Source organism: Neolamprologus brichardi, chromosome 4 (assembly GCF_056152115.1).
Source record: "Neolamprologus brichardi isolate AB-2024 chromosome 4, ASM5615211v1, whole genome shotgun sequence".
Classification (NCBI taxonomy): domain Eukaryota; kingdom Metazoa; phylum Chordata; class Actinopteri; order Cichliformes; family Cichlidae; genus Neolamprologus; species Neolamprologus brichardi.
Genome location: NC_142107.1, coordinates 15,201,092 through 15,222,058, shown reverse-complemented (window position 1 = coordinate 15,222,058; position 20,967 = coordinate 15,201,092). Strand labels below are relative to the sequence as shown.

Sequence of the window (20,967 nt, the reverse complement as noted above, 5' to 3'; positions counted from 1 at the left end):
AAACAGGTAACCCCCCCCCCCCCCCCCCCCCCCCCACACACACACACACACACACACACACACACACATGCACATGCACACAAAAACTTTCCAGTCTGTTGGGTGTTGCTTGTTTCATTGTTTCTCATCCTCCTGGTCCTTTTTCAAAACTCTCAGAAGAAAAAAAATAGAGAGAGACAAAATTCCAAATGACATAGATGTCCTTTTGTCATCAACCAGTGTTAAGTGCTAGGGGTTTTTACAGGATTCTGAAAACTGAAGTGAAAACTTAACTGCAGGGTAACCTAATTATTTGTTCTTTCCTATAAAAAAAAAAAAAAAAACATTTTCAATTTCCCTTTGTATGAAGTATTCGTAGCTTCATATCTCTCAAAAGATTGAATTTAAATCTTCTTACATTTATAGTTTCCGTCTTTCGTTCCCCCATTACAGTCTGGCTGTTTTTCAGTCTGGAAGTAGTGGATGTGTTCATTGCAGACCTTATTAGGCGTCACTGCACATAAGCAAATTAAACAGAGTAGCCTATTTTCTTGCATGAGAACTTAATTGTGAGTCAATGATTTGAATCAGACGGTGAGGCACTGCCAGAATCAGTCAGCTTGTTGCTTGTTGATCGATGATGAACATAATGCTATGATTCACGTGGGAAAGTCCGGGGGACGCTCTCTGTCAGGGAAGCACAGAATTCCCGGAGTTTATAGCCTACAGAGGACTTTTTTTTAAAATAACGATCTTAGATAAGAACACGTCTTGAACAGAAGTAAGGCTGCGGGCTGTCAGGATGCAGCACAGTCTCCTGGCTGGTAGCGTGTGTGCTTCAGGCTACTGCCCCTTTAAGGCTTAGGATTTGGGAGTGACGCGGATACGAAAGCTAGTTTGTCCCTGTTTCCCTCGCTATGTAAAATATTTAGAAGAATCAGACTAACGACTGGCACACCTAATTAATTGCAGGATCATAATGTTGATGTATTGTGTGTGCTGAAGAGAGAATAAGCCGGAGAAGGTAGTGTTTACGACCGATCTATCACGTTGGGATTATACTTGCCAGGGCCGTCCTCCGAGCTGTTGGGATAACTTTGGAGAAGTTCTTTGTATTCGGGGTAGTCAGACAGCTTGGCCAACAAGTTGAACATGGATTGGGGCACAGAGCTTTGGGTGAGTCTATCATCTGTCTCGCTTCTGTCTCCTTTGATATTTTAATAGGTTGTCTGGGTGTCAGGTTTGCAGTGCAGTTTTTTTTTTTAGCATTGCGGGATGAGAAAGTGAAAAACGCTACATGACCTCCGGCGAGGAAGCATACATGTATCCAGAAGCGGCGTAACTCTCCTGTGTGCACAGCTGTGCATTCAGGATTATACTAACATGTTTCCAGCCATTTCTTCAACTTTTAGTACGTAAAAAAGGATTAAGTTTACATACAAAACCATACAAGCACTTTTGGAAAATGAAGGATCCACGTTTTGCATGTTATATATATATATTTTTACACATTTTTGTTTTATCATTTAGTCCCTCTCTTTCCTCCAAATTTAAGTATTAATTAATTAATTGGATCAAGTGACTATTTATGACCCAGATGGCTCTCAACAGTTGTCTGATATCAGCCTAAAAACACTATTTCACATCTAGAAAGGCCTTTAAACAGTGCAGAGGTGGGTTGTGCCCCGTGGGATGGTTCATTGTGTACAGTCTGGCACACCTTGCTTCCATAGAGATGAAATCACATGCAGTGATTTGCCTTGCGAACAAGTTTCATGAGTAAATCCCTTAATGTGTCCATCTCAGTGCCATGATTCTTTTTTTACTCAACAAAGAGTGCGTATTGAGAGAGATTTTTATTCCCATGTGCTGCAATGATTTGGTAAAATACTGGATTTGTATGAATTGTGTTTTACAGACTGCTAGGTAGCCAGCTGTAAGCCACTTCCTGGATGCAGCTGTAAAGGCAATGACATTCTCCAGCATCCAGACAAAGCCTGTTGTTGCTCATGCACATTTTCAACAAACCTGAATATGTAAAATGGAGCACTGCAAAGATGAGCATAGTGAGGTTGTGACCTCATTACAATCTCCCCCTAGGCCTCTTCCCCTGTCCCTTTTCCATCCTATGTGCTGGTGCAACACAGCCTAATTAGTTTTGCCCTACTTTGATTGACTCAGAGAAATGTGGTACCCCAGGATTAATCGGAGGCTTTGTCTCTTTGTAAGGCTTTTCTGTTTTACAGCATGTAGTTGTTTCACTAGTTTTAGAGGAAATCCCTCACAGGAAAGCGAACTGTTCTGCTTTCAGTCAATATAGATTTCATTAAAAAATCTCATTGTAGGCTATGTCTTCACCTGCCTGCTTGGACAAAGCCCTGCAGGCATAATTGGCTTTTTTAATGTTTGGCTAGAGGGCCCTTCCTCGGTCCAAATCAGCTCTATGACATCTGTCCCCTGATTGTCGTTAATCCAATGGCTATTTTAAGGCACTAGTTTACAGAGTACAAGATCATTGTCTGGGCATTAACTGTGATAGTGAGTGTTACCAGGGCACTCCTCAGAACTGCAGTAAGGCCTGTTCTGGCCAGGCCTGGCCCCTCATTTTGAAGATGACAGGGTGACTCAAGGCTGAAATATCCATCCAAGCATTGTAGGTTGGTGACTTTCACGGTGCCTCCTTTAGAAATTGTGCGGCTTTTACTTGAAGCCAGTTTTGCCACTCTTTTGGCATTATTTTGAGGACAGAGGTTTAGATGAGACCTGGGAGTTGAAGAACAAAGTAAACTGTCATACTTTTAACGCACCCCACATACATAAATCTGTGCAGTACAAAATAGGTTATGGCTCTCTATATTTGGAAGTTGTATAATTACCAGGGCAGAACTAGAATATTTAGACTATCCTTCAAAACGATGAAATAAGAGGAGGATAAAGATGCTAGTCATGGCTCAAAGTATTCCTGAGGAAAGGAGCGATTACTCCATAAAAAAAATAAAAAAAATAACTATAGGTAAAGGCAAGTTAAAAGAGCAAATAAAAAGCAGTCGTGCAAGCCACCAACATAACATTTGCTTTTAAAACATGACATGCTCATTTTAAAGTTGTTTTAGTCTTATGAAAATCAGTTCAGTACAAACTCTGTGGGGACTTGTATACATAACTTTGACTGTGGCTTTGAATGGTGTTTGAAAAGACACTGATTATATCTTTTCAAGTTGTTTTGATTTATTTTAAGATAGTTTTAATGGTTTTGCTTTTTAAGTGGGGCGTTCTTGTTCAGATTTAAGTTGTTATCTTGAGGTTTATAGATAACCAAATGCGACTTTTTTAGTATTTTACAAAACTGCTTACAAGAAATTTGACATACTCTCTGTCCATCCATCTTCTTAGCCACATGCTGGTTCAAGGTTGCAGGGGGTGCTGGAGCCCAAGGCAGTAGATGGGATATACACTGGATAGGTTACCAGTCCATCACAGGGGAGATGGGTTGTTGTGTAGAATGTTGACTAAAAGGAGGTCACAATTTAAATATGTGTATTTTTTTGTTAATAGTCCAAAGACCACAGGGCAAAGGTTGAAACATTTGGGGTTTTTCAACAATGAACTTTTGAATTTTATGTTACCAACACCCATTAAAAAGTTTAAAAATGTTTTCTAATTCACTTTCCTCAGGTGAAAAGTTTGAAGAACTCTTTGTTATCCAACCTCATTTTCAGAAAAAGTGGTTTAAAATTTTTTTTTTTTTTTTTTAGTGTGGAAACCCCTCCCACTCTTCTTCGATCATGTCATTTATTCATAATTGCTTAAACTGATGTAGATGCTTTTTTAGGGGTGATATTGCAGGACAGATGGGGTAGTGTGTATGTGAAGACTTTCTTGTAATACCGGTATACTCCTATTGATAACAAATAAGCCAAACATCTTTTTTTTAAAAATTGAAACAAATTTCTGATATAAAAATGGTAAATGGCCTGTATTTGTATAGCGCTTTTCTAGTCCCTAAGGACCCCAAAGCGCTTTACACAACCAGTCATCCACCCATTCACACACACATTCACACACTGGTGATGGCAAGCTACATTGTAGCCACAGCCACCCTGGGGCGCACTGCGGGACACTGGCGCCACCGGGCCCTCTGACCACCACCAGTAGGCAACGGGTGAAGTGTCTTGCCCAAGGACACAACGACCGAGACTGTCCAAGCCGGGGCTCGAACCGGCAACCTTCCGATTACAAGGCGAACTCCCAACTCTTGAGCCATGATTGCCCCGTTCAATTGATATACGTTCAATTTTCCTGTTGGATCTATAAAACAGGCAGTTCACTAAAGGGTTTTCTTCATCAGTGTGAAAAATGTTCACCAAAAAAAGGGCTTAATCACAATTATTTTTAGCATCACACTTGAACATCCAACATCCAGACGATATAACTGAGATCATACAGCTTTACCAGATAAATATCCATTGACCTTATTAAAATATACCTGGTATACCTCAACTATTAAATAACCATTAAAGGATTGTCAGACCTTTTAACCATTTTGCTCTGCATTGCTTTATCTTGATATAGAAATGGTGACATTTCCTGGCTTGATAATATTTTCCAACATTAATAAGTATCTGCAGTTGTATTTTCAATGGAAGTGTCTGGATGTTGGAATGGTACTCAGTATTGGCAGGAATACTTCAAGTATAGTTTTTTGAAATTGGACCCTAAATACTGGATTAAGGTCAAGCCCACACAAAGAGGTTACACATAGCACAGCTTGTAGTTTCCAACCTCCCCTTAAATCTCCACAGTAAGCAGTAAGCTTTTTGCACAGTGTGCCACAGGCTGGTCGGCAGTCCACAAACTGAATATGCAAATAAAGGGCTTATCTATTCAAATGACCTGTTCCAGACTACAGAGGCAGACCACAACTTTCCAAGTCTTCATAATATGATGAGTAGATCTGTCTTAGTGGTGCAACTAACAATCTAAAAAATAAACCAATCAGAGTGATTAATTTGTAATTGTAATATGTCGGAAGTAATCTGCCTGCAAGTCGAAGGCACTGCATTAATGCATTTTGACTAACCAGCTGTTGTCCAGTCTTGGACATTATTTTAAAGCCTCTGATAACCTGTCTTGGGGGCTACCAATGCCTGATATATGCTTTGGTGGGAAGTCTACATCGTAACTGGAAACCCCTTTTAACCCTATGCCGTAACCTGATTTGCACCTCTTGAGAAATGTAATTACACGTCGGGTTGACACAGCCTGTGGTGACCTGAGTGGCGTGGAATGTTGTGGTTAAGAGGGGTTTCCAGTTACATCGTAAGTTAGGATGCTTCCTGCAGAAGACTAAATCAAGCTTATGAGTTTGAAAACAGCATTAGGTCAGGCCTCAGGACTAAGTTGAATGGGTGCTAACAGGTATTGTAAGCTCATAACTTACTGTGCTTTTTAGTTCGTACACATGTAGTTATTCCTACAAGTTCCCGACTGAATAATATGGCTTTCAGTTGTGTTATTATTCCTGTTGCCTCTAGCTTCTTGGTTACTTCATGTGTAAACAGATTTTGATAGATGTGCGCTAATATATTATTTCCCAAATAAGGGTCTTGGGCGTGACATTTCTAAGTGGCAGTGGCTGACTTTTATCTCTTGTGTCATAAAAACTTGGTGCTTGGTAAATGTTCAGAGATGGTGTAATGAGGTCTATTTTACTTTAGTTCCCAAAATGGAGAGGAAATGTCAGTAAAAACTAAAAAGAAAAATGCAATTTTAAACATGAGTTGAATTTTTTAATTGGTGTATTCCTGGTTTTTGGTTTTTGGTTTGCACTTTGACACATCTCCAGTTATGAATCTAACTGGGGCCTGATGGAGGAATCACTCATTTAGGGGATTAGGTTTTAAGTGGCTGATACGAGTAATTTGGGAGAAATTGTCACATGCACTAACTTTGTGATCCAGGAATCATGTGAGGCTAGTTTACTGTTACCCAAAAACTGTGTGGTAAATCATAATATGCTGCAAATCCAAATGTATTCATATATTAAAAGGATTATTATTAGTATTATTATTACACTCTACTCCACATCAATAATCTTTCATTTTAAATCATGCAGAAATTGTCATCGCTTACCTTTAAGTGGGAAACATTTTCAGCAATACACTAATCCTGCTTACTTCACTCCTTTTCTCTACTACAGTTACACAATTATTGACCCTTAATTAAAATCCCCCAAAGTGCCTACTGGCTAGGCATTATTGTAGCGCTTGATTGCAGGCCTTACTCTTAACTTTGAACTGTGTACTGTAGTTAGGTTAAATGCCATCTCATTTATGTGGACTTTAACTCTTTTGTTTCACCCGAAGAGCGGGAAGGGTGTAGAATAACGTGGCTCAACACGTCAGGAATCCCCTTTCAACATGCCTCCGCTTCAAGTCTTCAGCATTGTTTCTCACTCTTACTAGGCTTGTCAGAGCTTGAAGGTGTTATAAAGAGAGCAGTGAAAGAGGAACAGAAATCATATATGCCTCAGTCATACTGCATAATGATGAGGAGAAGTCAGCAAATTCGGCTGTAAATGGAACTGGCATGAAATTTTTTTTTTCTAGGGAATCGGACGTCACGTTGCTATTCACTCCACACAGTCTGACCACATAAGGAAGAGAAAAGCACCTCCTTCTTTAATGCCTGAGAAGCATGACCTCTGTGTCCTTCTGACAGTGCTCTCTCCCTCGTAAGAAAAACGCAGGTCCCCCATGATTTAAAGCCTAGCGGAAGTTAAGAAACGGTTGCCAATATCTTGTGCACATGTGGCGAGCATTCTTGGGACCTAGCATGCGAGAACAAACCTTGATGTGTTTTTGTTTTATTCCCCCCCTGCTTAAGATGTAATTTGGTGACCTCAAAGTCCACCAGTGCAACATCCCGGTCGTTACCTAGAATTCAACACATGTTTGGCATCTCACTGTGTTTTGTCTTTTCCTTATTTGTGTTGTGCTCCTTCCACCAGGACCAATATGACATCATTGAAAAGCACACACAGTCTGGCCTGGAGCTGGTAGAGAAGTATGTGAAATTTGCGAAGGAGAGGACAGAGATTGAGCAAAACTATGCCAAACAACTGAGGTAGGCCTGTTTTTGTTTTTGTTTTTTTCTGTCCTCTGTTTTTCATGTTGTTGTTGCCCAACTGCCACAAAGAATTGTGTACAAGTGTGTTGCTCAAAGCAGCTTGCAGCGTATGTGTCCTTTTGTGTTTGCATGGGTGCCTGTTAAAAGGCTGTTTATGAAATGCTTGTTGGTCTTATGACCACTGTGGGACTGAATCTAACTTGTGTGTGAAACACTAGCTCGATTCTCCAGCTGTAGCTTGTTGTCCCTGTATCTTTCTCCTCTCTCTCTCTCTCTCTCTCTCCTGTGGCCTTTCTTACATAGTCCTTCCTCTCCCGGTTGTTTCCCAGTTTGTAGGCCCCCATCTGTTGTAGTGCTGAGCTTTGCTGGAAAGGAGAGGAAGCGGGAGCAGACTGGCGCATGATAGACAGGAAGTGGTCAGAAGGAGAGTGAAAGGAGGAAGAACAGCTATTTAAATATGTTCATAGTGGACTGCTGTTGTTGATCCTATGGTGTGGAAACAAATCAAATGGTTACATAAGAACATTTTAAGTCAGCGAGTTGTCTTCTATTGCCATCTGCTGTTTCAGCCCTTTCCCCATTTCAGATTGTGTTAATGATCTGTCACTGTTCACAGGAACCTTTCAAAGAAGTATAACCAAAAACGAAGCAGCAAAGATGAGCCTGAATGCAGGTGAGTTGTTGTTGGTTATGTTGCACGATTGTTCTTATAGAAGAGCTCCCTTATTTATATTTAGATATTTTTATTTTGTGGAATCTACTAGGATACCTTTGCATTATCTATAGTTAAAAATAATCCTGGACTTTGGTGCAGCCCTTAAGTTTATTTGCTATCTGAAACTAAAGGTTTTCCCTTCATTTCCCCCTGTTATCCAAGCAGTTAGTTGGTGTTGTTATCCACGCAGTAGTGCATTGCTGTTTTCGTTGCCATTTAAATGCCTTTAGAAGGAAGCAGGAATAAGGAAGCTATAAACGTCTTATCGTGCCGTGGTCCACTGCAAACTTCTCTTTTAACCTGTCTGTTTGTCATCTTATCAGCTGCCTCATCACAGTGTCCTTCTTTCTCCACCCTTTCCTTTCTCCGCCTCTTTAAATGATAGGTTCTCCAGCTACCAGGCGTTTTTGGACATCCTGACAGAGATGAACGATTATGCGGGGCAGAGAGAGCTAATTGCAGAGAACTTGATGATGAACATTTGCATCGATCTTACCAAGTACCTGCAAGATCTTAAGCAGGAGCGAAAGACGGTGAGCTTGATATGAAATGGATGAGGGTTAGAGTCTTTAAAGTTCTCATCTGTGGCAAGAAAGATAATCTGTGATGTTTTCATTTTAGTTGGTCTCGTTTCCCACAGTCCCATTCATACCACTCTTTACCTGCAGATGGTTAACTGTCTTGTTCTAGGCTACTTTTGTTTCACTTCCATGCTGTTTTAACAGTTTTGTTGTTTACTTCCTGGTTTGAGTCATACTGTGTGACACTGGAAGCCCCCGTTATGTAAATGATGTAAATGAAAACACCTAGAACTCACTGTGCATGTGCCTGTTACACCATAGCCAACAACATTCTGACAACATGCCAAATGGGGTTTTTCTTTAGAATATACAACAAACAGTGATAAGGAGGAGTGGAGATGCAGAGATCTTACTGCTGTGGCAGGAAAGAAGCCTCACTTAGAGTCTCCTGAGGGAGGCATGGTCTGAGTGGTGGTGTGCCATTTCTCAGAGGAATGCTTTGGCTTTTTCCTGTTAGAACAGAGCAGCCATGTACAGGCTTCTACTGAAGACGTGATGTCTCAAACAGACACACTGGTATTTGTTTTCTTGTCTGTTGTGCTGTGTGGCTTTAGGCAGTCATTGTTTATTCTGTCTGCCCCTGCACATGGCTGTCTCTCTTTTTGTCATCTGACCCTCCTCTCACTCTATTTTTATGGATGTCTGCAGTATCTGATGGATGCCAAGAAGGCCCAGCAGAGTTTGGAGAGCACCTACAAGCAGCTTGACAGTGTAAGTTTACTCTTAGAATTTAAAGGTTGATGAACACAGCACACAAGTCATTTCTACAATGCATGTTAATGTTTAAAGTACCACCAAAAAAAAAAAAAAGATTTCTCTATAACCAAAACTGGAATGTTTGATTTGAGTGCAAAAAATGAAAGATAAAGTGAATGGTTCTAGATTCTGTGTGCTCAGTCAGGTGACTACATTTGTCTATAGTAAAATCAGATGAACAGAGTGGAAAGCAAACCTCCTTTTGAATTTCCACTGCTGTGCTGCATACTGGACAAACTGGTATGCAGCACTGACATCATAAATTAAATCATATTTTTCCAAGTACCACTATAAAGGTGAAAAGTAAAAACACGCTACTGTGACATTTCAAGAAACTGTGTACTATTATTACATTGGTCACTGGACAAGCTGTGCTGGCATTGAGAGGGAACCCATGCAAACCAACACTGAATGGTCCAAAACTACCAGCAGCACATAGATGGCAGCGAGGTCCAGTTCAGTGACTTGAATTAATGGATGTGAGGCCTAGCACACACAAAGTGGCTACAACTACCGGTGTTGGGACACCATCCAGTTGCCTTTTACTCCAGTATGCAGACATAAGAATTTTAAATCCTAATAAACCGTTTGTTGACTTTAAGAAAGAATTAAAAAAAAAAAAAAACGGTGGCACATTGCGCAAGGTTACTAAGCAGCCTGCTGAGGACTTCCTGTACCAAACAGATCTTTATTGCAGATGAATTCATTGTTTTGTTTTTTGTTTTTTGTGTTTTATTTCTTTTTCGTGATACACTCACTGACCACTTTATTAGTTCCACTTTTCTAGTTCCAGTTTGGATGAATCTTTCCCCTCGGAACGGACTTCCCCTCAGAAGTCTTTTGGGAATAGATTAAACAAGGAGCTGGAAACATTCTTAAGAAATTATGACATGATAGCATCACATAGTTGATTTGTCAGCTGCGCAATCATAATACAAATCTCCCATTAACCACATCCCAAAATGCTCTGTTGGATTGACATCCTGGTGTCTGTGATTGAGATAATTGAGGCTTTGTGAGATAGCGAGTCACCCTACTAGAAGCAGCTATCTCGACATGGGCACACTGTGGTCAGTTACAATACTCAGGTAGGCTGTGGTGTTTGAATGGTACCATAGTGCTAATTGTACTCAGTTGGTACTAAGGGTACTGAATAGCAGTCTCAGTTTCCTGTTTGTAGCTGACAAGAGTGATAACCGGTGTGGTTTTCTATTTCTGTACCCCGTCAGCTCCAAGGTTTGACGTGCTGTGCATTCCAGGAAGCTTTTCTCTGTGCTTTGGTGATCATTTCAGTTACTTGCCTGCTTATCAACCCGAAGCAGTCTGGCCATTCTACTCTGACCTCTGGCATCAACAAGGCATTTTGGCCCAGGGAACTGCTGCTCACTGGCTATTTTTCTCTTTTTTTTTCTCTTTTTTTGGATCTTTCTTTGTAAACATCAGAGATGCTTGTGTGAGGGGAAAACCCCAGTAGATCAGCATTTTCTGAAATACTCAAACCAGTCTATTTGGCATCAACAACCACGCCACGTTCAAAGTCACTTAAATCACCTCTCTTCCCCATTGTGCTTTGACCTTCACCAGGCCATCACGATCATGCCTACATGCCTGAATGCACTCAATTGCTGCCATGTGACCAACTGACAATTGTGTTAAAGAGCAGTTAAATGTGTGTACCTTATTTACATTTTACTCGTAGCTGTAAACCAATATAAAGGCGCACTTATGTAATACAAAATAAAATTGAAGTAATGTGTTAAAGTAGGTCAGAGGGCCAGAATCTAGTATTACAGATATACAATTTTTTTGTAATACCGCCTCGCACTACAAGACCTGTTTTCCGTCAAACCTGCCATGTCCTTTGCTTAAAGTTGTGTAACCTCTTAAGAGTTAATTCTTTATTAAATGAACCGAATGTAATGTTTTTCCTTTTCTTTCTCTGTTTCTTTCCTCCATCCACACCAGAGTAAGAAGCGCTTTGAGAGAGAGTGGAGAGAAGCAGAGCGTGCAGCACAGTATGCAGAAAAGACAGATCAAGACATCAATGCCACAAAAGCTGATGTTGAAAAAGTAAACAGGAAACATATTGAATATCCATATCCTATTTGACATGGTCCAAAGTAATGTTAGATGCACTTTGATAACCTGTTTTTATTTGTGCATGATTTTAGGCCAAACAGCAAGCTCACATGAGGGCACACGTAGCAGACGAGTGTAAGAACGACTATGCTGCTCAGCTCCAGAAATACAACAAAGAACAGAACCAATTCTATTTTAGTGACATGCCTCTCATTTTCAATGTAAGTCAATTATCTATTGCAAAATGACAACCTACCGCCATCATTATTTTAGGTTTTAGCAGAAATTCTACTGGTGACACGTATTAGTTATTCTGAATCAATGAGAAATTTAAAAAAGGATGTATGTCAAAGTTATGCTTTAAAGCTATTTGAAAATCATAAACAGCTACAACTTGTTTATTTTGTTTCAGATAAATATGTATATGATTTCAATATTTTAGTAAAAACCTGATCTTCCTTTTTTAAAATACACATTGTTGGCTGCTATCTATTGTGCTTTGTTTTATCTCTAATAATGGCATTGTTTGTAAATAACTGTTAATTTGTATTCACTAGAAATTGCAGGATTTGGATGAGAGGCGAATACAGAAGTTGGCACAAGGCTACGTCTTGTTCTCAGACACAGAGAAGCATGTGATGCCCATCATTGGCAAGTGCCTGGAAGGCATTACTAAAGCCGGAACTAATGTTAATGAGAAGAATGTGAGTGGATCTCAAAAAAAGAAAAGAAAAGAAAAAAGAGAAAAGAACGGATATTAATGTGAAGCATGGCTTTGTACAGCTAATTCGTTTTAGCCTTAAATCTGCTTGACGATAGCTCTTAATTGCTCTTATCCATAATTGCATTTAATGCAGGACTCCATGATTGTAATAGAGCAGAATAAGTCGGGCTTTGAGCGTCCGGGAGATTTGGAGTTTGAGGACTACAGTCAGGGGATCAATCGAGCCTCTTCGGACAGTAGCCTCGGTACACCTAAAGTCTCCCTTGACCCATGGAAGAAGAAGACCAATAACTTTTGGCTTTTCAGCAAGCGAAGTAAGGTAGGAGATTTTACTATAGAGTGCAACATTAGGCTAATTTAGCCTAATGACATGGACTCACACTCACACAGATGTCCTTTATTGTATTTTTTTGAAATTTTTCAATGAATCAGTGAGTCTTCAGGTTGGCAATCAGGCAGATTAGTGTGTGACTCCTTGCATGGCAGAGCCAGGAAATCCCCTACAGAGAGCACCCCTGGTGGACCTGTGGTTGCAGCTGCACACACTTGCAACACACACATACACACCCTTCTTACCTTTAATGCTCAGAATAATAATGCATGACCCTCTGCCACTGAGTTATACGGGAACTCTCACACACCCCAACACTTCTGGAAAAGGTCTCTTGCATGACTCTATGACTGGCTGTCAGTGTATAAACCTTGCCCACCCACACCCTCCCTATCCCTGGTTTCCAATAGGTCAACTAGCAGGCAGCATTCTGCTGTGCTTGTGCTTTCATCAGCACGGGACCCAAACAACATTGAATTTTTCTCTATAGGCATCCACAAACACACTGCTTCTATTATACTGTGCAGAACCTGCCATTATGTGTTGCATCACAATAAAATCTTTGTGCCAACTTCAGAATGATACCACATTTTGTAGGTAAAAAAAAAAACAAAACAACCCTGACCAGTTACAGTTGCACGTTTATGACCTGAATGTTTTCATTGACATTTACGTTCTTGCGTATGACTTTGTGTTTGGAGCAAGAGAGCTGCGCTACATTGTAAATCTTAACTCAATGGAGCACTTTTGCTGTGGTCCAAAATTAAGCCGGTGATATGAGTGGCTGACCACTAACAAGCTAATGGTCCCCCACCTCCAGTCCTAGCTCTAAATGATCCCTTCTTTCTTCCCTGCAGTGTTTGCTTGTTCAGCACCCCTCTACTCTCTGCATGTCTTACTGGCTGTGCACTTTTCCCGCTCTGTGTATGTGTGTGGCACAGTGCTCTGTATCATCAATCATGCTCTCCCAATTAGGACGGCCGTGTGAATAGGAGGCTGAATATATCGGCTTGAGTGAGCTCTTGGTTTATGTCTAGCTCCTAAACATTCCCATTCTTAACTCCTCTCCTGTATTTAGGCCCCCGTAACCCTGAAGAAAAGCAGCACCACCTCAGTAGATGTTCATATAATAACAATGTTGTACTTCTAGCTCACCGTATTTACACAAGAAACTGTGTGTGGTTCTCGTAGACATTCATTATCGGAGACTAGAAGCCATCAGCCTCCTGTGTAATTTAGCTAATAGACCCCCACCCACCTTACTACATTTATGTACACCTCAGCGTCTAGTTCACCCAGACATGTTTGCAGTTTAACCTCTTTCTAATAGGTCACAGAGGGCACTCATTAGACCCCCCCCCCCCCCCCCCCCCAAAAAAAAAAAATCCATGTGCAGAATCCCACTGTGGTAATTAAGCAGGCTATTTATAGCTACTGTTCTGGTATGTGAGTTGATATTTTCTGTCTATATAGGTCAGACTTCTAATGTGAGTTGATATTTTCTGTCTTTATAGGTCAGACTTCTAACAGTACTGGTTGAACTTTAAACATATATATTTAGTTGTGAATCAAACATTTTTCTTAGAATTTTGTCTCATCACAAAATAACTCTTTTCAGTGTAACTGACTTGCAGCCAAATTGGAAACACATTGACCACTGTCTATAGATACTCAGCAAGCCAGTAACTATAGCCTATTGGGTGTATTGAGAGAGATCATATCGAGTCCATAGTTAGAAACCTAGGTCTTGTTATTGTTAGCATTGAAACTGGGTAGTAAATATGTTGTTATTATGAATGATTATATTACTGCTATTACTAATAAACAATTAAAGCTGTAAAAAATGCAAAGTAATTTAACCTCGCAGGCTTTCTTCAGCCAGTTCCTCACTGGAGCTCAGGCTGCCCATCAGCTGGGCTTGAAGTTGGCTGCAGGGTTGCTGTGGCACCAATGTGGGAGCTGTGGTTGGTTGTTTTGCTGTGTAATCTTAGTGTTTTGGGATTTTTTTTTTGTAATTATTACTTGACGTATGTGTTTATGAGAGTGTTTTTTGCTTTCATGCTTATTGGGCTCATGTGCTGGGTTGGCTTCAGTGTTGTCTTCCTTGCTTTGTGGTGTGCTTTAAGGTGTTGACGGTGTCTTTTTCTTCCCCTTGTCATCTTGTTGTTCTTGTCTTCCCCTTCTTCTTTTCAATTATTCTTCCCTTCTCCTTCCCCAATACACCAATCTGTGTCTGTGTACCTTATCTTTGGGTGCTGGTACTTTGCTCATTTCCCACACCAGCTGTCCTCTCCAGTGCTCGCTCCTTTCTCCACTCCCCCTGCCCCTTCACCTAACGGACCCCCTTCCCCCAAGTTTGGCCGGGACCCCCTGTCGTACTGTTTGAAGGAGATCAATAAGACAGTCAAACCCAGAATCTCTTCCTTCCGGACACTCAGGAGATCGGTGAGTCACCACAGAAGACGGTTCGGGTGCCAGGAGACGTTCACTCATAAGGGCTTACACATCATCCTGTGTTCATGCCTCTGCAAGAGTCACTGAATTCCTGTAATGAATAATTTGATTTATATTTTTAGGACATGAACATGCTGTATTAAACTTACAGTCTGATTTTTAATGTTTATGTATATAAAAAATGTAATTAAAATTCATTTCAAAGTAAAAAGTGAAAAGCAAGAAAGCCACTTTAAGGTTATTTCACCATTTTTATGTACACATACTCTTTCTTTTTTCCCCCTCAGAAGTTTACTCCAGAGAGGATAATGGTAATACAGGAAACAAAGCTGGGGTGTGGAGGTGTTTGACTCGTAAAAAGTAGCCACCTTTTCTTTACAATGGCTCATTTCATTGTAATTTCCCTTCACATTCATTGTAAATTCTCTGTAGTTTCCCTTCTCAACCAGCAGAAAGTTATGAAGTTTCCAGCAGAAACCAGCAGGAACTTCATAAGTTTCTGCTGGTTTTTGCCCTAAACGACCTCAATATGCCGCATCCTGCATAAGGTAATGTGGTCTAGGGCTTGTCCTCTTAAGCCTGTATTGAAGAGGTGGCCACCTGGTGGTGGAGGAAGGGAGGAATGCTTGGTGGCACACAGAAACACTGAGCAATCAGTAACCCGGTTTTCCAAATAGCCCCAATCGTGCACTTTTCTGTGTCACACATGTAAATCAAGAAGATGATAAGAGATGGGCGTGTACGAAGTTATTGGAATGTGGTTATTGGTCCATGGGTGACGGTTTTGTGTTCAGCTCACTGATGTTCTGTACTTCATTGGCTTTATGTCAGTTCAAAATCAAACTAACATGAAACTCAAAGAGCTGAAATGGTTTTTAGTTTGACGTCTCCTGAGCTGAACACAAACCACAGGCTTCCTCCGCAGTTTTCCAGTTCTCACACCACGGTAACTGTCATTATGAAAGTGTAAGAAGACATTCAGTGCTAACACCCCCCCCTTCCTGTACCCTCTTGCAGCCTACAGTGACAGAGGACTTTGCCCACCTCCCTCCGGAGCAGCGCAGGAAAAGGTTACAACAGAAACTGGATGAAATCTGCAAAGAGTTACAAAAGGAAGTTGATCAGAGGTGTGTGTATATTAGACACACATGTGCGGATCCTTCTGTGTATTAATAACCATCTCTGTTAGAACTTCTCCACTGGGAAAGTGGATATAATATTCATGCAGAGTACACAACTGTGCCGTGTCTCTGTGTGTTTATCCACTCCTGAGGTCTGCAGGGAACTGATTTCTACTGAAAGTCACTTTCCCTCTTCTTCCTTTGTACCCCTCTCTCTCTGTCTATCGCTCTCTTTTTTTCTCTCTTTTCAGTGAAGCGCTGGGAAAGATGAAAGATGTTTATGAGAAAAATCCTCAAATGGGAGACCCCGCCAGCCTGGCATCCCAAATCAACCAGACATCCCAGAATATAGAGCGGCTCAGAGGAGAGCAGAGCAAATATGAGGTAATCTAGCTCTCTGCTGCTGTCAAATGATGTGGCCCATATATGTTATTTCTAATAAACTATTAGGTCAATAGGTTTCCAGCCTTTTCTTCTAACCAATTAAAAGTTTTTAAAGCATGTAGTCACACAAATGGCCGAATAATGGATTGATGGAAATTTCTGCTTTTTTTGGGGGGACCGTTCTCTTGAGTAGACATGGCTCGCTGACGCTGGAGGTCGAGGAGACACGCTGCGCTATAAAGCCCACTCATTTAACAATAATGGAGCTAATGATGTACACAGGTAGGATTACGTTCTGCTTGTAGACATTACTTTAAAACACAGGTTTGTTGTCTACTCTGTACAGGAAGCCTGTCTATTTTCTTTCCAGCCCTGATGGAGCTTACTCCGATGAAAGCACTCCTGATCCTTCCCAAGCCATTTATGCTGAGTTTGATGATGACTTTGAGGATGAAGACCTAGCTGCTCCTATCGGGAAATGCACAGCCATGTACAACTTCCCTGGTATGTAATACACTTATTATTATTATTTATTTATTTTTTAACTAATGGACTCATCGACTTACTGTTGTTGTTCAAAATGAGGCATAGTGAGTCGATGCTGTATCCTAGGATGTGTGATTACAAGACTTGCATTCCTAAAAAGCTGAGTTATGGAAATATTATTTCTCACTGTTTAGTAAGAACCACTACAGTCTTAGATTTTTATTCTCCTGCGAGGTGTACTTTACAACCCATTTTCAATAAATGTTGGGATGTTTTGTAAAACGCAAATAAAACAAAATGCAGTGGTTTGCAAATCTCATAAACCCATATTTTATTCACAACAGAATAGAGAAAGCATATGTTTAAACTGAGAAAATTATCATTTTAAAAAGTTATTTTGAATTTGATGGCACCTACACGTTTGAAAAAAAGTTGGAGCAGAGCTAAGTTTAGCACTGCTAAGTGTCACATAGCAGAGCACTTAGCTCTGCTATGTGACACTTAGCAGAGCTAAGTGTCACATCTTCTTTTAACAACAGTGTCTATAAGAATCGGGGAACTCGAGAGTCTAGTTGCTGGACTTTTGTCTCCTCTTATTTTCTGCTGTTCAATAATCCCGGGTTGTCTGGGTCATATTTTTCCGACTGCAGGCATCACAGTTGAACATCCAGACTCTTCTACTACAAAGTTACGCTGTTGTAGTAGATTTAAAATTGTCTTGCATCATCTTGCAAGGATGTCTTTTTTTTTTTTTTTAAATACTCAATCATGTTAGTGACCTTTTGCCAAATAACCTAATCAGTTACCAAATGTTCTTTTTAAACTTTACACCCTTTTTTGCTCCCTCTATGTCTTATTGTGAATAAAATATGGATCTGTGAGATTTTCAAAACCTTGCATTCTGTTTGTTTTTACCTTTAACACAGCATCCTAAGTTTTTATTTATTTATTTATTTTAGAATTTGGTTGTAATATTTGTGCTCTGTTCTGAGATGTCTCCAGACTTCCATGTTCATACATGGAAAATTGGAGGCAACAAGAACAGCAGAAAGGCTCGCTTAGTGAAGAAAGCGAGCCTTAATGACAGCAGACATGACACTGATTAAGTCAGAAACGACATGAAAGAAGAATATGAGGTGGACGTGGTTTGCAAAGTGTTTTTTTTTTTTCTTTCTTTCTTTTTTTTGTTGTAAATCTAACTGCATGTGTGAAGGGTATCAGGTGAGCTGTCAGCTTATGCCCCCCCCCACCCCCCCACCCCCCACGCACCCATAGTCAGTCAGCACTGGAAAATAACCTGAAGCTAAACGTCCTCGATACAAAAGAACTCATAATGGACACAGACAGGTCCACTTGCCTTTCTTTAAAAATAGAAAACGGGTGGAATTGGACTCCACCTTCAGGTTTCTGGTCACCCACATCTCCGCTGATTTCACCTGGACCCACAGCACCAACGGCCTGGTAAAGAAGGCCCGACAGTAGTTGCACTTCCTCCATGTCCTGAGAAAGAATAACCTGGACCAAGAGTTGGTGCTGGCCTTCTACCGCTCCTCAGTGGAGAGCATGCTCTCCTACTGCGTGGGTGTTTGGTACGCAGGGGCCACTACTGAGAACAGGAAGGCTGCACAGAGGATAATTAACACTGGCCCAAAAAAATAATTGACTGCCCTCTGCCAACACTGGAGGCCATCGCCAGATCCGTCTATCTCAGAAAAACCTTGATCATCACAGGTGACCCTTTGCACCCTACTGCCCTCTGGTCAGCGCCTCAGGTCAATCAGGTCCCACACATCCAGAGTCACGAACGGCTTCTTCCCCTGGGCCATTCAGACCGTCAATAAACAATATCGCCCCCACCCCTGCCTACCCACCTCACCAATTTCAGCCATGGTCAGAGTAACCCCCATCACTCTGGCCACTCACACACTCTATTCAGACAAAGTCTTTTCTTTGCACTACTTCCAAGCACTTTGCAACTATTTTGTTTTCCAATGTGTGCATTTCTCTTATTTTTTCGAATATATTTCTCCTGTTTGCTGTTTATTCCTGCTGTCTACTGTTTATATTTCATTCCAGCACAGTTGGTGTGGCACAACCACAATTTATGTACAATGACAATTTTATTCTAAGTTTTCATTATGGCTACAGAATGCTATATGACAGTAATAAGTCCAAGGAGTGTGTTTGCCAATTGTCTATGCATCAATATGCATGTCTGTGCATATTGATTTTAAAATTATAGTGCTGGCTTGGCTTTTGAAATTCTACCTGTAGGTTGTAGCATAATTATACCGTTATCTAATTAACTTTCAGACACAACAAACACAAAATAAGAAGTCAGTCATAAAATTATGAATCCATTTTTTCCCCTCTAGATTTGACTGAGCAAGGTTTGTGTCAGCACATCGGTATATGAAATTATCTCTATCCTGTCTTTCTTTTTCAGGTGCCAGTGAAGGGACCATCGCTATGCAGGAAGGGGAGGTGCTGGCTGTGGTAGAGGAGGACAAAGGGGATGGTTGGACCCGTGTCCGTAGGAACAATGGAGATGAAGGCTACATACCTACATCTTATGTTACCATCACTCTAAATAAGTGAAACACTTAACATTTAAAAAAAAAACTGTATGCAATTCTTCCTATTGGACTGATCATAAAGAAGACAGCACTAATGGACAAGACTACCAGAAATATGCAGATGACGTGTTTTGACTGAAAGAGGTGCACCATATAAGAAGAAGAAGAATGGTGCTACCAGTGTGCTCATCATGGCTTCAATGACATTTTTCCCCATCCCAGTTACCTAAGCCACCTGAACCACTAAGACATTTTATTTTCTATTTTCTAGTCTTGCATCACAATATACAATTGTCATTTTTGTTGTTTTTTAAAAGTCATTTTCAGGCACCATTAATAGTACAAGTGCTTGTCTCATTCCACAGACTAGTGAGGCATTAGTTTCTGAGTGTGAGAGGAAGGAGGAGTGCTGCTGCCATCTTTACACTGGGTGTTAACACCATTAATATTTAGGAGGAAGTTACTTCTCCTGTTTACCTTTTCAGTTAAAAACCTCACCTCCTATGGCTCATTGCAGTCTGCTCCACTGCTAGTTTTTATTTGCTTCAAGCATGCCACTCTCTACCCTCGATAGTGCTTGAGTGTCACCGGGTGGTGAATTTCATTTGTGGGAGAATACTTTACTTTTGGTTTTTAGCAGTGTGTAGCACCAGAAGTTGAGGACGGCTCTCCCATCATAGCAGATTCAAACAACCATACAAACACTTTAATGTTCAGACAATCACAGCCATATCATTCTCACTTAAGTTAATTTCAAACCTTTAGCAGTAATAAGGATATGCAGGACCTATTCTTTTCTCATGGTTACATCCTGAAATTATAGAGAAAAATAATTTATTGCAGATGCGCAAATGTTCATGTTTGAAAGAAGTTGTACTTTGTATTAAGGATGTTTTCATGTTCTTTTTTGCTTGCACACATAGTGGACAGTTTGTAGCCACAAAAGGGAGTAAATAAAATGTATTTCATTAAGACTATTGTATTTATGTAATAAGTAATATATATTTTAGCTATTGCAACACCACTATTGTCTTATTAGCGATTTAACCATTCAAATAAAAAAAAACAACTTACTTTTTAGAGAGAAAACTGAAAGCTAATTGTATGGCTGATAATGTTGCTTTTTCACACTTTAATTTGTCATACAATGTCTTTTTTATGTTGTCATGAAGCCAGCTAGCAGCATTACTTATCCAAGTAACTGCTTATGTGTCTTTGGTGCCTTTCCGGTTAAAAGCAATGTGTATATACCATTTTTGCATATAAAGTATTTTCTCTCTCTCTCTTTTTTTCAAGATTTAATAAATGTTAAGCACATTTCAGAGTTTGAAGTGGTTATGTCATTTCTGAAGTTGGAGAAAAAAACAAATAAAACATGATATCTGGTCATATAAGATAATATTTGTGCCATTGTGTCACTGATTTAAGTTGACAATAGCTCAGTCTATGCATTCAATATGCTGACTGAGCTGTTGTGTGCACAGAAGTAGAATCTGAAAGACTTATTCTTTTATTTTGTTACATTTTAAATGTAAACACCCCAAACCCAGATGAGTTTTTCTTTTTTATCTAATCAAAAGGATTATGGATGACCTAGAAAAATCTGAATTATATATAATGGAACAGTTATAGGAATTTAGCTGCATTTTATTA

At 40.3% G+C, this 20,967-nt stretch overlaps 1 protein-coding gene across 3 annotated transcripts; it reads left to right on the top strand.

Moving 5' to 3' along the window:
* Positions 1 to 830: 830 nt before the first annotated feature.
* Positions 831 to 20,641, top strand: trip10a (thyroid hormone receptor interactor 10a). 3 transcript variants are annotated; one of them, XM_006798110.3, is made up of 15 exons: positions 831 to 1,155; positions 6,989 to 7,104; positions 7,724 to 7,780; positions 8,208 to 8,355; positions 9,052 to 9,114; positions 11,125 to 11,229; positions 11,331 to 11,459; positions 11,796 to 11,942; positions 12,096 to 12,281; positions 14,577 to 14,738; positions 15,765 to 15,874; positions 16,120 to 16,252; positions 16,446 to 16,534; positions 16,623 to 16,756; positions 19,185 to 20,641. In XM_006798110.3, the coding sequence occupies exons 1-15, from the start codon at positions 1,132 to 1,134 to the stop codon at positions 19,334 to 19,336; spliced, it is 1,755 nt and encodes a 584-aa protein (XP_006798173.2). In that variant the 5' UTR covers positions 831 to 1,131; the 3' UTR covers positions 19,337 to 20,641. The 3 variants fall into 3 exon arrangements, with proteins under 3 accessions (XP_006798173.2, XP_006798174.2, XP_006798175.2); XM_006798111.3 differs by lacking the exon at positions 14,577 to 14,738; XM_006798112.3 differs by lacking the exons at positions 831 to 1,155; positions 6,989 to 7,104 and adding an exon at positions 7,495 to 7,598.
* The last annotated feature ends 326 nt before the right edge of the window (positions 20,642 to 20,967 follow it).